General features: G+C 42.4%; 1 protein-coding gene across 1 annotated transcript in view; it reads left to right on the top strand.

Annotated features, from left to right (window-relative positions):
- Window positions 1-345: 345 nt before the first annotated feature.
- Window positions 346-18,129, top strand: part of CD34 (CD34 molecule) — a 59,869-nt gene continuing 42,085 nt past the window's right edge. Inside the window, exon 1 of the mRNA XM_015426610.1 lies at window positions 346-636. Coding sequence (XP_015282096.1) covers window positions 558-636 — 79 coding nt within the window. The 5' untranslated portion in view covers window positions 346-557. The remainder of the gene's footprint in view (window positions 637-18,129) is intronic.

Genomic DNA, 18,129 nt, shown 5'->3' with positions numbered 1-18,129 from the left:
TTTTAAATGACACTCTTGAATTTATGAAAGTTTTCTGAACATTGCCTCCAATGGTATGATGATTTTAGTACACCTTTTACAAAATTCAGCATGAACATCCTGTTATTATAGCCAAGAAATGTGCAGTTACCTTCCACCCTTGTGCAGAATTTGTGTTAAAGTATCTGCTCTCACTTTTCTTTTCTTTTTTGCAGCGTTTAAGTTCTAGGGGGTGGCCTTTCCATAGTGAGAGAAATCAGAAAATTCCAGGAAAGAGTTAAGCTGATGTGATATTGTAGAGGAGGAAGTTTAACAATGTAATGATGAGAGACTGCGCTGAACTATATAAAGCTATGAGATCAGACTTTCAAAAACTCCACCTCAGAATCCTGAGCTACGAGCACATCTTTTAGAAGGGAATCCTACCCCACAATGTACTGACCTCAAAAGGCTTTAGAAAGAAGAAAGAAACACTCAAGCTTCAGCTACACTGCAGAAACACTAAAATCCAGGAGGAATTTGGAGAAACATTCTGTTTTACTCATAGGCAGACATTGCTTAATAAACCACCTCTGGGAATGATGTTACAGTGGAGTTTGACAGCAAGGGAAAGGAGGCAGATTTTCTGGGCAGCGTTCTGTGTTTTGAGCCTATTGGGTGAGTATTAAATATGAAAAAAAAACCTTACAACTGCTGACTGTTTCATGCAGAGACAGAAAAGAGAGAAATGGGTGTTCCTGCATGTGCCACAGTTCTTGGAATATTGAATAAAGTTTATGCTGTTATTGTTGTTTGGGAGCTCAGAACATCTTTGTGCTTAAACATGAATGCATAGCATATAAAGAGAAGATGCACAGCACTAGAAACCCCAGAATTAATGGCATACAGAAAAGGAATTTTGCAGGTTGCTATAGATATGAATTATCCACCCATATACGGTGGAAGTATATCAGATGCATACCTTTCGTTCATTACCTGGCAGCGATCCATACCAGAGATTCCCAAGGATTGTTGGCAACTTTCAGCGTACCTGAGACTCACATCCTTTTTAGCATATATAACAGGAAATCCCAGACCATTTGACTGGGGGGGGGAAATTAGCTTATCAGATTCTACAAATAGTAACCTTGCAACTTTAATTAACCTCTACAACCTAGGGCTTAAACTACGGGGGGGGGGAATTGTCTGCATTTGAAAATCTGTGTGTTTTTATAGGTAATTCATTTACTAAATCTATTATTAGATCAAAGTCAGCCTTTAAAAAACAGGATGATTTATCAAAACCATTGTTTATGCCTAATCTTCCCCTAAACTATTTTTAATTATAGTACATTGGTATTTTTTATGTTTTCTCAAGCAGAGCAGAAGGTTCTGTGAAGTGCCTGAGAGTAATAAAGCAGTCAGACAACTTTAGTTTCTCTTTAGTCACTAGGTTCTGGATGGTAGATCCTTTCAAACAATTCGCCATGTTGTGTTGCCCTCTTATAACATCTATTGCAGTTTTTAGTACTCCAAAAAGGATCGTGTTTACACTAATCTGAAGCTATCTATTTAAAGACATTTCATTTTTGCCTCATACATCCCCTAATCTTAGTGCCAAGAATCTCTTGGTTGTGTTCACCACACATATACCTAAACTGTGAAGAACAGATGTGCATCTCCAAGTGCACAGGAACATGAATAGATCTGTGCTGAGATTCTGCCATTGACCATGAGTCCCTCATGCATGGCCACTGCTTCTTTGGATACTTCTGACTCCCCTAGCAAAACATATGATAACTTATGAATTGGTTCTTTTTTGGGGGGAAGCCAACTTTCATTTGAACTTTGGCCTTTCTTTTGATGCTATGTGGTTCACTGGCTCTTGTGAAATAACATGCATTTAGGTTTAGAAATCAAAATAATTTATGTTTTGAGAGGAGAAAATAAAGTAAGCCATACTTTGTGTGGCTCTATTGAAAATAAGTAAATATAACACAGAATATGCCATTTTGAGCTATCTTTGCAGTGATTTGCAAACAGTGAACTAACCTGTTCATTTTTGCAGGAAAATAGGAACTGGCATGTCTCTTGCACTGTGACTACTCAATATCTTTGAAAAATTTGTTAAATGGTTTTGAACAGGACTTATACATACTTAACAGCTACTGTAGTGGCCAATCAAAAGCAGACTCATTTGATTTAATTCAAAGAACATTTAGCTCCTACAATATTTTGTGCATTTTTTGCTTAGAGCTGTTAAGAAAAAAACTCAACAGTAGGTAAACTTGTATGATCTAAGTACATTTTCACATGTGAAGTTTAAATCCATTTGTGCTTCAGTTTGTTGTGCAAATGTGAAGACTACAATGTACATTTTATATTTCTTCTTGTCATCCAGCAACATCTAGAACAAATAGATATAGCATATGCAGTATAAGAAAGACTTCCATGCACTTTTAGTGCCATGTGTGAAAATAGTCTCCTGATTGACTTCATACCATTATTTTCTATTTTCCCCGTATTTTATGGAATTACTATTTCTGCAATATCTGCAAGAACTATATTGAATGTAACTAGACCTCTCTGAGATGTACTATTTAACTGGAAAAGTAACCAGTTCTCCAGTTTTAGGTGATTACCTAAAAAGAAATCCACAATTTATGCTTCAGTCCACCCAAGTTCCCTCAATGGGTAAGTGCAGTCCACACGTGGAAGCTTTCTTATGTTTGTGGGGACAGTGTAGAAGGAGATACTAATTTGGAATTCTGGATGCACATTTCCATCTGCTTCATGATGTTCATTGTAAAGCCTGAATGTCTCTTTTGCTGTAGATTGGAATGCACATCCAGGGCTACTAACTGCTATGTGTGGCTAGAGCTGGACTGAATCCACAGTTAGAGAGGCACTCCAACAAGTGCTTTTCATACCAAAACAAGTTGCACAATGGGTTTTGGGTTTTGGCTCCTCTTAATACCTGGCAACTGTTCTCAAGGAGGTTGTTTTACACCTGTGTGACTTGGCTCCTTCTCTAATACGTTTGACTTCTTTGGCCTATTGCCTAGAAATGTGCACATGAGAAGTGCTATCACACAGCTAACACAGTGGCAGAATGCAAGCCCACTGCATTTCATAGCTAAACTTTCTAGATTCTCCTCATCAGTAAGGCTGCATTTCCACATTTGGGGGAATGTCCAAGTCACTCTACCAAATGTCCCCCAACTACAGAAATAAAAAACTGAGTAAATAATTGCCTGGTTTGTGTTCTAATTGACTAATTTATCATGGGAGTTACTCCCAGGCCTAAAAACCTTCATCACCTAGCAAAGATTACTACATCATTGAAGATACTACAAGAGTCATAAATACCCCCAGCATCTAGTTCACCAACACTATTTGCTTAGTGAGTAGAGTTCCTAGCACATGATATAGCAACCTTGCTAAAATGAAGTAGGTCTTCATCTGATCAGTACCTGGACAAGAAATATTCTGGAAAACCTAATATGCATTGCCTTGAATGCCCTGGTGAAGAAAGGCAAGATACAAATGTAAACAAATAGTTCAACACAGAGTCAAACTAGGTAAGACACTGGGTTATCTCTGATTTGATGCTCTCACTTTTTTGCAAAATGCTAATGCGAGCTCCATGGAGCCCTGAAGTGGATCCAGGCCATGTAGTGGGGAAAGGGTATAATGTTCTCTCATCCAAGTCATTCTGCCAATCACAGTCAGCCTCCCCTCCCCATAGAATTTGTTGTCCTCAAAGAAAAAAAGATGGGCAAGCGTGGGGGTTAATGACAATCAGCTTATCTTCTATTAGCATTTTAAAATATAGAGGATCTGATGACAGATCTCTCATCTGGTTTGACCCTAAAAATAAAAAAATACAGATTCAGCTGAAGATAGATTCTGTTAGCTGTTCATCAGTCTGCTTGTAGGAACCTAGAGGAGGCTTCAGGTTTCTTGAAGCAATAAAGAGCCATCTCATGTAACAAAATCTATTTTCCTCAAGGAAATTGAGCTGCTGAAGGCCAAATTCAATTTTTTTCTTTGAGGACAAGTATGTGGCTGAAGATAAGGGTGTCTTTCCCCCCTGTGTTTTAAAGTCCACTTTCTTTTACTTAATTCCTGACAGAATTTTCCCTTCTCTTCTGCAGCATCAGTTGCATTGGGTTTACCATACCTAAACTGATGTTTGTTGTGGTAAATACTAAAGTGCAAATGAAAATTGTACATTAACTAATCCTCCCATTTTGATCTGTTTTGAATCAAGTGTGGTTGTTTTGGACTTTGAGGGGAACCTTCCTTTCACCTAAGTGGTAAACTGGGCATAACTATGATCAGTGTTCCTGCCTGGTGTGACAACAGGACAGGAACACTGAGCCTCCGGGGAGGGCGGGATAAAAATGTGAATAATAAATAAATAAATATAAATAATAAATAATAAATCTCATACCAGGTGCTGGGCCAAGCTCAGAGTCACCCACCTTTTGGCAGGCTCCATGACCAACTGGCCTTTATGGTATCTAGGAATTTTGTCTCTTTCCCATGAACTAAACAAACATTTAATTAGTCAATATGGAACTAGGTGAAGACAACCATTATTATGCAACTTTCTCCTCCGGTTGCCTCCGTTATTTCTTTCCTATTTCAAGATCATCCTCAGAGTTTTGGTCAGATAGCCAATTGTATGTCCTCAGCATGACACTACCTTTTAAGCCTGACATTTTCACTAATACAATTATGTTTGTTGTATTATATGCCCTCTATGACATATAGACTTAGCCTTACTATCCCTGATACAGGCTCCCTGTCCTTCCTATGTACTTTATATTCAGAGATAGCTGTATTCAGGGCTTTTTTTTGTAGAAAAAGCCCAGCAGGAACTCATTAGCATAATAGGCCACACCCAACAACAGTAACTCATTAGCATATTAGGCTACACCCCTGACAGCACAGCTCATTGGCATATTAAGCCACACCCCCATGTTACCAGAAGTGTGGTCATCCAGCCACACCCACCTTTGCTTCTTATTCTGTTTACCTTGTTTGTTGTCCAAACCCAGGGCTTTTTTGTAGCAGGAACTCCTTTGTATGTTAGGCCACACACCCCTAATGTAGCCAATCCTAATGAGTTTCTGATGTTGGGTGTGGCCTATTACGCTAATGCATTCCTGTTGGGTGTGGCCAACTTGGAAGCCAGCTGGAACTCTGTTCCTGTGGGTTCCTGCCCAAAAATAGCCCTGGCTGTATTCCACTGATTTTCCCCACCATTCCAGGTTTCTACAATGGAGCTATATCCATATTTTCATTTAACACCAACTCAGCTTTCCCATCTTACCCTGGAGGTGTCTAGTATTCACATCCTTCCTTTTCCAAGCATTCTTTTTCCTTTTCTTCTGCTTTGCACTCCTTAAATTCCTGTAATTCCCTGACATATTCTCCCTGTAAAGTCTACCCCTATAGTCAGTTATCTAGACCAGTTAACCCATCATCCCTTAGGGATGAATCATCTCAGATCAGAAGCCTCCAGCTCCTGTTGGTCCCCCCCCAGTTTCAAGCAAAAGTTCTAAGCATGGCCTCACATATTTGAAAATGCATACCACTTCACATGCACCATACTCTTCCATTTGTATGCATGTTGAAGAGTCCTGTATTGCCAAAGCATCTTAGAGAAGCGATGAAAAAGAAAACAAAATGAATAATATTTATGAAATCACCTCACAAAATAGCAAATGTTAACAATGTAAACTTCTATGTGCACATGTAAAAAATGTAAAGTCTGCATTCATGAAAGAGGTATTTGCATATGTGTGTATTATTTCTTGTATATGCCAGGGAGTTGAGAATGACTACTGCACATGTTTGCTTCTGCCTAATGTGAAATGCATTCCTTTTTAACACAAAATACCTTCTAGGTGGAAATCATTTCAGTGCAGGAAAAAGCATCCAAATAATATAAATCACATGTTGATTGCCATGTGCTTGATAATCTCATAAAGTTCCATACACATGGAGTTTTACAGTACTCCCTGTACAGGAAATCTGATGCTTTAGATGGTCTGGAATTTCAGCATTTCAGTCCAGATGTTTCAACATCAAACTGCACAAATGCTCACCACTGTAGGGAACCCTTCCGAATAAAAATGTTGGAGGAAAAAATGTAATGATCACCTAAGTATTGTTTGGCATCCACTATGTTACTGAAAATAACTATTTTATATCACACACACACATGCACAAACTTAACAGATCCTCTTCAGGTCATGATATATTTCTGACGGTGCCTTCTATTTCAATCCTAAACAGAGTTACATGCTTCTATACATCATACACTACTATACCCCATTGACTTCAATAGACTTAGAAAAGTATAATTCTGCTTAGGACTACATTGCTATCATTCAATAAATAAGGTGGTGCTCATTAAAACAAGAGAGAATGGTATAATTAGTATAATGTTTAAATAATTTGAGCATGAAATTCTGTACAAGTTATACAAGTGGGATACTAAATGTAAATATAGTTAAAGACTTAGATCCTAACCTCCTTTGCCATTTGCAGAAGGCACTTCATCCTGTGTAAGCGGGACAATTTCAGCAATTCTCCTTTATCTAGCACAATATCTAGAGTTCCCCTTTATCTAGCACAGCTGCTTGTGAAAGATATCTGGGCTCTCCCCCAAGATCTGTTCATACTGGACTTTGCATGCATTCAGTTCTATCAAAATGCATAGTAGAACAAAACTAATACATTTGTTAATCATTATAGATTACATAGTTAATAAAAAATATTATAGCCACATTGCCTGAGCTGAGGTATATTCCAATGGTAAACAATGATATCCTAACATTATTCAACCAACTATTCCCAAATTATGTCTGATTCCAGAGTTTGTAGAGATGACAAAACCCAGATGTCCGTATGATATGTTATCTATTGGCTGAAAAATAAGCCAATGAGGTATCAGTTTATGGGCCAAAGTAAAAGGGGGGGGGAAGAGCTTTATCAATTGTGTCTGAGCAAGGTTGAGTGTTGATTCGGTGAGGGTGTTTGCTGCCTAACAGGGTGATGTCATGGTTTAACCTGCCATGATCCTAATATCCTGTGTCCACCCACATTCTCTTTGCCCATTTCTTTGCTTCTTCGGTGACTGCAGACCCCACACCCATATCCTGTCTGGGGCCATGTGGAAAAGGGAAAAGGGCCTGGGAGGGGGAAGGCATAGGACTTTATCAGATATTTCCATTGGAAAGGCAGCCCCACCCTTTTGAATTCCTGCCACATGGAAGGAGAGAAGCAAAGCTAGAGGGGTTATGAGTAATGTAGCTCTGAGTCCCCAAAGGTGGTGCTCATTAACTGCTGGCAGAATAATATGTAAATAGTAATAGTGAAACCTTGTTGATGCAGTTTAAATCCTGGCCTCTTCATTTCCATTACATTCCCATTTCATCTAACACATGAAGGTCTGGATCTGAGCCTTATTGCTGTCAGTACTGTATTGTATCAATGTGATGTTGCTTTGCCAGCCCAAGGCCTGGGGGGGTGGGGGAGATGAGTGTGAAGTATGGTTCTAGCTATTGCCCTGCACTTGAACTTCACTCTCAATTACCATAGCACTACAATATTCAGCTATAATTTAACAATTAATAAAAGAGCTGTACTTTGGAGGGGAGTCAAGGATTGAAGGTTCCATCACATATTACTTTTTTAAAAAACATCTGCACCCTTGGGAAAACATGAAAAGACAAAGGTTAAAAGAATGCGAGAGTTAACTGAAGAAGGGTTATTGAGTGAAGTTCTGTGTACAGCAAGTTCCAGAAACTGATTCTGAAGTTTATTAAGCTTCTCTGAAAGATAAATGTTACATTTCTTACACTTTTCCCTGTATCATAAGGCAATTCTCAAAAGTGTTTGAAATCACAAGGGGGAGACATCTTCCGCAAACAGACTAGGCAAGGGTATGGGTTCAATTTTGTGCCTTTATGTCTCTGTGTTGAAACTGAGTAATTTATGCCTTGAGGTAGGCCATTCAGTAAGGTTGGGGGGGGGGGCAAAATGGAGAAGGCACATGTACTGCTAGTTGTTGATTTTGCCCACCTGCAGAAGGCCTGCTCAGATGAGCGAAGCTGTCATTGGCAGGTCATCAGGGGGAGAGGCAGTCCCACAGATATGAGGGACCAAGGCCTTGAAGGACTTTGTATGTGATAGCCAGGACCTTATATTGAGCCTGGTAACTAATGGGCAGCCAATAGAGTGTCTGCAGAATTGGATTAATATGCATGCTCCGTCTAGCTCCCGATAATAGTAGAGCCACAGCATTCTGCACCAACTGGAGTTTCCAAGATTACTTTCTGGGGAGGCCGATGTACAGTCCATTACAGTAGTCTGGTTTTGATGGTTTTGTAGTATGATCTAGGTGGTCATATCTGCCATAGCACAGTAAGGGGCCATCTTACAGTCTAGGCCTAATTAGAAAAAAAGTATTATTTGCAGCTAAACTAACTTGCTTCTAAAAAGCCAGCTGGCAAATAAAAGTTGCTTCCACATCTCCCCATGTGAAATGCAGTGTGCCCCTGCAGTTTGGAGAAGGTCTACATAACATCATGTTCTTCCTAAGCATGATTGTTGGGTTCCTGGGCCTTTTACCTTTGAGCCAGAAGAAAGAAAAACCTTCTGTGTTTATAGGAGGAAGGGTGGGATGACAGCAGTTTCTGTGTGGAGATTGCAGTCTGGGAAGAAGAGAGGAGCTGGGTTCTGCCTTAAAAATGACAAAGCTCAGCTTTGCATCCTGCCCCCCTTTGCAGCCTTCACTGGGCTTTTTCTTCTTCTCGGTTTACCAGGGCTGCCTGGGCCACAAGTGGGCAGGCACAGAAATAAGCTGCACAGTGACAGGGAATGCAGACATCATCCTTGCCTGCTTCCACCCCACTTGCTGTTGCTTTCACAGCATGGCTGTTTCTCTGGGCACCTTGTGGAAACATCCAAAGATCGGGTGACCACTGTATGCATCTGTTACGGTGGGAAGCGCGCCGTTCTCAAAACAATGCTGGGAAGGGCTTTTCTCACAGGCTCAACAGGAAGGAACCGCAGCAGGAAGAAGATAAGAAAGAGGGACTAAGAAGTGATTGGCAGAGCAGTATGACAGGCTTTATTAACAGTAGTATGTATTTTTGAAATGCTAACATTGTAAGCAAGCACTACTGATAGTTAACAAAGTGACAGCCTTCATTAGCACTGAAAATTATAGGTCTTGGTGTATCTGACAAAGGAAGCTCATACCCCGTAAATCTTGTTCGCCTCTAAGGTGCTACTCAAATCTCGCTGTTCTACTGCAGTCCAATGTGGCTGTTCTCTGAAACTCTATCCAAACATTATGTTTGGCATTATGTTGTACACATATTATCTCAGCAATTCTTACAACAACCCTATAATGCATGTCAGTAGACCCCAGAAGCCCACCACTCTGCCAATCTATGAGGGCACTTGCACTTAAAAGAGAGTAACGGATGGTTATACTCCGTTATGTTCCAAAGACAGTTCCATTGTTTTTCATCAATGTTTGCTGTTGTTGTTTTTTATTTTAATGAGGAGATTTTAACCAAAAAAAGCCAGTGAAGCCTGTTAAGGTATGTTTTGCCAGGGAATCTGAAAAATGATACGCTCTCGATTATACAGAGGACATTAAATACACAAACTTCCTTTGATTGGCTTGAGGCCCCATGGTTTCACTCCACAAAAATTAAAGTTTTTCCATTTGTCCTTATGCAGATGGATCATGATACAGTGTTTTCTTTTGACTGTATGAGGACAAATCATTTTAAAGATATGTTTATGCTTTTCAGTAACTATTCAGCTCAATCTGAGATTGTCTGTGTCAACGTATTACTTTCTTGGAATAGTCGGGGGGGCCAGGACTCTGACTAAACAGTGTTTTGCTGTAGTTTGAAGAATGCAAAGAACATTCAAATTCTCCAAAAATGTTGTTCCTTTCTTCTTCCCTCTCTGACAACTAGCTGCCCCAGATGCTAGTTGTTGCTCAAGCTTATTGCATCTACTTGGCTTCCATCTGCAAACCCTGAGTGCTAATAAACTTATACCAAGAAAACAAGCTGTGCAGAAGACTAGCTGTGATAATTTGGGGAGCCCTCCCCAGTCCCTTGTGGTATATATGCAAACAGTGATACTTCAAGTGCTCATCTTTCAGGGTCCCTTGTGGTGGAACCCTGCAGGAGGCTTTGATACTTTACAGTATAAGTTTCAAAGTTAGAGTGTAGAAGAGAGGGGTCAAGTCTTCTTTGGCAAGTCTTGCTCATTTCTGCACTGCCTGGACTACAGCACTGTTTAACAAACTGTTAAAATTACCCTTTGAAAGAGACTAATCTTTAGGTAGTTCTGCCTACTCAGTCTTTTTTATGATGAAGAAATAATCACAACCTTCTTTTATAGTAGGTGCAGGGAGGCACGTCTTTGCCCAGAGGTTCTAGCAATTTCAAAATACCTGGGAATGTTCAAATGTTTTCGTCAGGCTGATTGTAGTAGTTGGGGAGGTCAAGCTTCAGAACTGTAAACATGTAAACATACAGACAGATTGTAAATATAAACACATTTCTTGAATTTATTATCCCTCACCATGGAATCATGTCTCCTGGTTTTGAAGTACACAAATGGCTTGGAGGAAACAAACCAAAAGCCATTCATTTATTTAAACAAACCATTTATGTAGAAATTGAGCATAAAATTAAAACTCACATTCATAGGTAATTACATCTGCAGGCTGAGTCGAGCTTTCCATTTCAAAGGTCTCAAAATCAAGGGATGGAGCATTCCACTTTTCATTTCTTTACTATATAGTTATTTTGGTATATGTACAGCTGATGGTGGCCTCTCTATTAAATAAAAGAAGACCAACCAGACTTCTTTTGCCAGCCTTGTTCATTTTAACATATTTCTGGGCTTCAACTTTTCCAAACCTGGGACCCAACTTTAATGTCCAGGGACCCAACTGAACCCACAGAGCTGCCAATGTGATAAAGAAATCACATGACATCAGAGTGATGCTATAGGAAGAGGAAGAACCAATGTCGTGAAGGGACAGGGGCTCTATGGAAAGCATGCATAGAGCACCAAAGAACTGGCAGGTGGAGGCATGGGAACAGGACAGGCTTGGAGAAGACAAAGGAGGCAAGCCAAGCTATTGTGAGGAGGGGGTCTCTGAACCTACCTATGCTATGTCTGTATGATTTCATCTCACTAGTCTACTGGTCCTCTCAGTGTGTGTGGGGGGGTACCCTTGCTCTCCAGGCCAGCACACTAGTGGCAGATCATTCCAAAACACAGCAAAAATGCCATGTCTGTAGGACCTTGCATCCTAGCAGGTGGGGTTCTGCAACCCACCTGAGGGTTCCAACCCTGGGTTGAAGACCACTGAGTTATTTATTTATTAATTGTTTCTATTTCTATCCCGCCTTGCCAGACATGCTAGCTCAAGGCGGCTAACAAGATCCAAATATCATAAAACAATCCAAAATTAAGACTGTTAAAAACAACATCCCAGTTAACACAATCAATAGATAAAAACAACAAATGATGGTGGTATTCAAGTCGGCCCAATGGTAGGGATAGCATCCAACAAAGTCAGATGATAACGATGTTCCAAGTCAACCCAGTGGTAAAAGTAGCATCCAGCAGGATCCCGGGCCAGAAGATGTTCTAGGGCACATTCATCAGTGGCACACTCATCAGGCACTCCTAATCAAAAGCCTGGTGGAAGAGCTTCGTTTTACAGGCCCTGTGGAACTGTAAGAAGTCCCACGGGAATACAAACATAAGCTCATATCGTTACAACCAGTGTGGAGCCACCACTGAGAAAGCCCTGGCTCTGGTGATAGGACCAGGGAGAGTCAGGCGGTGTTGTGAGCCTGACCGCAGTGCTCTCTGGGGCACATATGGGGAAAGGCGGTCTCTCAAGTAGGCAGGCCTCTGACCATATAGGGCTTTAAAGGTTGAACTGAGTGGTTGATTTCCAACTACAAAATATTTTCATCCTTAGATGGGTCTGCCTATTTTACCTTTGTTCAAGGCAGGAAATCACTGGTAGAGCTAATTTAAATTATTACCCTTTTAAAATCTTACCTACTTCCTTTGAATTCATTTTCCTTCCTTCCTATCTACCCTAAGTGCTACTAACTATTCTGTTTTATTCTTTACTGAGGTTCTTGGGGGGAAATTGCTAGTTTTAAGGGGAGAAAGATAAGTTTTGCATGAACCAAACTTTTGTGAAAGTTAAAATAAACAACACATAACATGATTCTAAGCATGTTTACTCAGAAGCAAGTGCTTCCCTCATAAGTGCACTTTGGAGTGCAGCTAATCTGTTCGAGATCAGTTGTATACTGGCTGAGTGTGGGAAGAGACTATTGTACAAATTTTTGAATATTGCGAGATGTACTTTTAGCACTGGAGATCCATTGACTCCAGTTCATCTTTATTATGTTATGTTGAGCAAAATAATGAGTAACACACCCATGCTACAGAGACAACAATCGGGCAGCAAATCATGTTGCCAGCACTGAGTGTCTGGATTTGATTTAGAACATAAGAACATAAGAGAAGCCAATGTTGGATCAGGCCAATGACCCATCCAGTCCAACACTCTGTCACACAGTGGCCAAAAATACCAGGTTGTATTGAGGCATTTCTTGGGTCTCATTTAACCCTATTATTGATCTAAACAAAATGGAGTAAATCACTTACTCTGAAATATGTCTCCACTAGGAATAAGGCCCATTGTGGAAATAAATACAATGAGTTCTAGAAAGAGGCTCTGGGTGGGTGCCCTGGCCTTGGGCACTCAGTGTCAGTTTGCTGTGGTGACCTCAGCAGGGTATAATGACACAGAGATTACTGTTTTCTCCAGGGGAACTGATCTCTGCTATCTGGGGAGCAGTTGTAGTTCTGTGTGATCTCCAGCCCTCACCTGGAGATTGGCAACAATGGTTCCCCATGAGGAAATGGCTGGTTTGGAGGGTGGAGTCTACAGCACTGTACTTGTCTGAGGTCCCACTCCTCCTCAAACCTCACCCTCTCCAGGCTCCATCCCTCAAATTTCCAGGAATATTTCAACCTGAAGTTGGCAAGCCTATCTCCTTCCCAGCCAATCATCAACCTACCTTTATTTGCCCCTCCGACTTCAGCTTTCCATCTCCCCCCCCCAATACCTGCAGCCTCTACCATGCTCTAAAGCCCTCACTGCTACATCATACTGGCTGTCATAGGGGGGCCATTTCAGCATAGTGTAAGCACAAAGAGTCCACTCTGCCATCTGGAGAGCAGTTGTAATTCTGAGTGGTCTCCAGCCATCACCTGGAGATTGGCAACTATTGTTTCCCTGGAGAACATGTAGTCTTTCTCTGCAATGGGGACCAAAGCAGCTTACATCATTCTCCTCTCCCCCTTTTGATTTGCACAACAACCTTGTGAGGTAGGTTAGATGGAAAGCCTGTGACTGGTCCAAAATCACCCACTCAGCTTCCACAGCAAGAACCTGGGTTTGGCAGACCCTGCTCTGAAGTGCTAACTGCTACACCACACTGACTATGGTATCACCTGGTATCACAACTGAACTCCAGACAACAGATCTCTCTCTCCCCTTGGAGAAAATAACTGTTTTGTAGGGTGGTCTCTATGGCATTCTGTTCAGCTGAGGCTGCTCCCCTCCCTAAACTCTGGCTTCCGTAGACTCCACCACAAAATTTCCCAACCTGGAGCTGGCGACCTTAGTCAGGACTACCCCCAATGAGTTTTCTCCCAAAGGCCAAAATAGGTGTGGAAAGGGTCTTCTCCCCCCCCCCACCATTTACTGACAGAAACAAGCTTGGTTGCCTAGCAACAGGCACTGAGAGGAAAGTAGGGTTACCAGCTCTGAGTAGGGCAATACCTGGAGATTTGGGGGGTGGATCCTGTGGAGGGCAGTGTTGGGGAGGAGAAGGACTCAGGAGGGTATAATGCCATAGGGTCTACCCTCCAAAACAGCTATTTTCTCCAGGGGAACTGATCTCTGTCATCTGAAGATCAATTGTAACAGTGGGAGATCTTCAAGTCCCACCTGGAGACTGGCAACCCTAGGGGAAAGTCAGCCGCACAGCAGGAGGTTGAAGAGAATGGTTTGACAGCTGCTGGCCCACCTCAGTAGCCAGCCACACATGGTGAAGCCAAGCAGGAAATACAGCCGTTTTTGCAGTTTATTCTGACAGGAAAGTGGCCAAACTGGCAGTGGGCGGGGGAGAGGTGCAGACTCAGCACCCAGCCAGTGGCATGTGAGTACTCTTGAGTGGCAGTTGATGGGCCAGTGGCTGATGGAGCGCACTGCACAGCCAATGAGAGATCTGGAAATGGCCAATACATAAGGGAATTGTATATATAGGATATGCTTTTAATTCAAATTAGATTCTCATCTTGATTTGGCTTACTCCCCCACCCCAAAAGCAACTTTGGCTGCCATCAACTAATAGTGATCAACTCTCTTTCCTCACATGAGATTATGGCTACTGGTTGCATAGCTGTTCTAATATAGCCCTTCTTAACATTGTATGTACTCATCCTCCTCAGGGATATCAAGTGGAAGAAATATGCCTAGATAACATGTTGCTGGTAAAGTGTTTTACAAATAGATTCATGCAGTTAATGTAAAGCAACCTCTAAAGGAAGGCAGTAAGATGAAAAATTTCACAAAAATAACATGTAGATGTCACCTCTGAGCCAATACATGAAAAATATATAGACTACAGTGAAATGTCTGTTTGTTTAGAATGTTTCTATGCCAGGGGTGGCCAAACTTGCTTAACGTAAGAGCCACATAGAATAAACATCAGATGTTTGAGAGTCGCAAGACATGAACAAATATTACACACACATTTTTATTGAAAAATATGCAAATTTTATTAATATTAAATTGATAACTTTAGATGGGGAGAAAGAGAGAAGGAAGGAAGGAAGGAAGGAAGGAAGGAAGGAAGGAAGGAAGGAAGGAAGGAAGGAAGGAAAATAGATCGGGGAGGGAAGGAGAAGTGGAAAGAAAGCAACTTTAACTTTAAATGCGTCCTCCAAGCCCCCCCTGTCCCCATGCTGGTTAGCTTGATTTAGAGAAGGAATTTAAAGAGACAAATGCCTTCTCCAAGCTAGCCGGGGGGGGTGTGTGCTTTGAGAATGCATTTAGTTGCTTTCTTTCTCTGCACTGGCTGAGGAAGGGAAGACCAATTGGAGAGGCATGCCTCCCCTTTGCTTCTCCAGCCACTCTAGCAGGAGCCGCATATTATGTGTGAAAGAGCCACATGTGGCTTCCGAGCCACAGTTTGGCCATCCCTGTTCTATGCCATCTCTTCAGAGTCCTGCTCAAGGCAGGGAGCCAGTTTGGTGTAGTGGTTAAGAGCAGTAGGACTCTTATCTGGAGAACTGGGTTCAGTTCTCCACTCCTCCACATGAAGCCAGCTGGGTGACCCTGAGTCAGCCTCAGCTCTCAGAGCTCTTTCAGCCCACCAACAAGTATGCATGCGCAGTTCGGATCCGGGCCGGGGTTGAGCCGGCGCAGGGAAGCGGCGGCGATCAAACGCCCCGGTTGCCGCGCCGCTTCCCTTTAAACCACCTAGATAGGTGGTTTAGTTTGGCGCGGCTTATCCCGGGAAAGGGACAGTTCGGCCACGGAAGCAAGACGCTTCCCAGATGTGGTGGTGTGATCACGCCGGTTTGATCCGGCCCCGAACTGTCCCGCTCCCGGACCAAATAGCCGCGTGTGAACGGGACCTAAGAAGAGTTAGAACTTTGGCTGCCAGACAGTCTTCAGATCTTCTGGCTATACAACACACACTGCCATATGATTATTATTAGTATTACCTGCTCAAGGCAGCTCACAATGTAAAAACACTGCATAAAAACTGTCCATAAAATGGAGCAGACCATTAAAAAGCTGATAAGATAAAACCCCTAATTTAGAACCAGGTAAAAAGATTTGGCCTGGTGTCTTAAAAAACATGAAGTAGGTGTCAGGTGAACCTCAAGGAGGAGGGCATTCCAGGAGAGGTGCTTCTACAAAAATGCCCTGTCTCTAGTCACCACCCAACTCACCTCTAAAGGTGGAGTCACAGAGAACAGAGCTTGAGAGGCAAATCTTGAGTGGTGGACTGGATAGTATGGGAGGAGACAGTTATTAAGTTTTTAAGATACTTTTTAAGATGCTATGTTGGTTCCACTAAAAGCATTCTGGACATCCTCTTTGTTGTGAACTGAATTAAAGCTTAAGTCATCCACAAAGTGATGATTTTCAGAACCTTCCCCACTGCAGCTGTAGCCATCGATTCGGCAGAACAGCAACGAGGCTTCCATGTGGTAGGTTGCCCCACATTTTCCCTGCCCCAAATCCCTGTGCCAGCCATTTCCCCACCCTTGGTATCAGGGAGCTTTCTTTTTGGTGGGGGAGAGAGTTAATCAGTAATTGATTAACTGCTATAGTGATTTGTCAATTTTTTAAAAAAAAAAAATGAGTTCCCCAGTGATGTGTGTAGGAGGTGGCACTGGAGGGGACAGAGGCAGGGAAAATTGTGCCAACGTGGGTGGGACCAGAAAAGATCTGTTTTTTCTGTCCATAGGATGTCTACTCCAGCTTTGCTGAAACAATTCCTAAAAGACTGTAGTAAAACAGGTTTAGAAAAGTTCACAGGAAAGCTGGGGGAAAGTTGAAAGGTGCATGAAAGCACCATAATGCTGTGTGTGGAAGCAAGGGGGGGAATCCTGCTTCCCACTGGAAGCAAAGATGGACCAAATAATAAAATATAGGAAACAATCTATATCAGCACTTTTTGAGACCATGCCAATAAATGACAGTGGGGCCAAAATGCCACCCTAAAAAGTGCAAGCTCAACTATGGTTGCCAGGTCCCCCTGACTACTGGTGGCAGTGGGGAGGAGGTAAGGGTGCCAGATCCAGGTTGAAAAACGTCTGGATACTTGGGAGTGGATCCTGGGGAGGACAGGGATCTGAGTGGGGTACAATGCCATAAAGTCCACCCTCCAAAGCATCCACTATCTCCAGGAGAACTGATCTCTGTAGTCTGGAGATGAGCTGTAATTCCAGGGCATCCCCAGGTCCCACCTGGAGGCTGGCATCCCTAACCTGAAGCCCTATCTTCCCCCTCTCTGCCATTCTGCCACCTAGATCAGTTCTCTGTGCTTTCTGCCTGATATAGACTGTAAACATGCTCAGTAGGCACCCCATCCCTTTGCATTCTCTGTAGCTCCTAGCATAATGTGGGAGGGAATGCTTTGCAGTGGGGATGGACATGAACCAGCTTACAAATGAAAGTTGGGATGAATTTTGGCCAGTTCATGATTTGTGAACTGAAGTTCTTGGCAAGTCAACCAGTACGGACTTTCCACGAACTTTCAAGCAGTTTGTGGTGGTTTGTGGTGGTTCATGAATGGATACACTTCCAGACAGACTGTCTCTGCTCAAACCAAACATTTTCCAAACTTCAAAGCAACAGGAGGGGTGGAATTCTCCAGCCTTGGGAAAGACTTTTGTCAGTTTTAAACTAGTCATGTCAGTTTCAAGAGGGTCCCCCCCCTTTCCCTCTGTTTCTTTGTGTTCAATTATCATTTTCCCCCTCATAGCTTGCAAAATCCCACCCCCCCTTGTGACTCTGTGCTTTTAAGCTTGCAATGTCAGTGGCACTGGGTTCTGCTGTGCATTCTGTGATTGTACTGGTACTGCTGGGCACTTTGTACATTGTATTGGTTCTGCTGGGCTTGCAAAAATGCCCCCCTAGCTTGGATTGTGATTGAGCTGACATTGCCACAGTGGCACTGGGTTCTGCTGGGCACTCTATGATTGTACTGGTACTTGTTGGGCACTCTGCACATTGTACTGGTTATGCTGGACTTGCAAAAATGTCCCCCTTGCTTGGATTGTGATTGAGCTGGCATTGCCACATTGGCACTGGGTTCTACTGGGCAATGGTACATTGCACTGGTTCTCCTGGACATCTAACTCCCCTTGTTTGGATTGTGATTCTGTGCTTGGCATCAGTTCTGTTAAGCTGGCATTGTCACATTGGCACTGGGTTCTACTGGACACTCTGTGATTGCACTGGTACTCCTGGGCACTCTGTACATTGTACTG

This window comes from Gekko japonicus, unplaced genomic scaffold (assembly GCF_001447785.1).
Source record: "Gekko japonicus isolate JY-2015 unplaced genomic scaffold, Gekko_japonicus_V1.1 scaffold1802, whole genome shotgun sequence".
In the NCBI taxonomy this organism is placed as follows: Eukaryota; Metazoa; Chordata; class Lepidosauria; order Squamata; family Gekkonidae; genus Gekko; species Gekko japonicus.
Note: the sequence above shows the minus strand (reverse complement) of the source record. Positions and strands in the feature narration are given on the sequence as shown.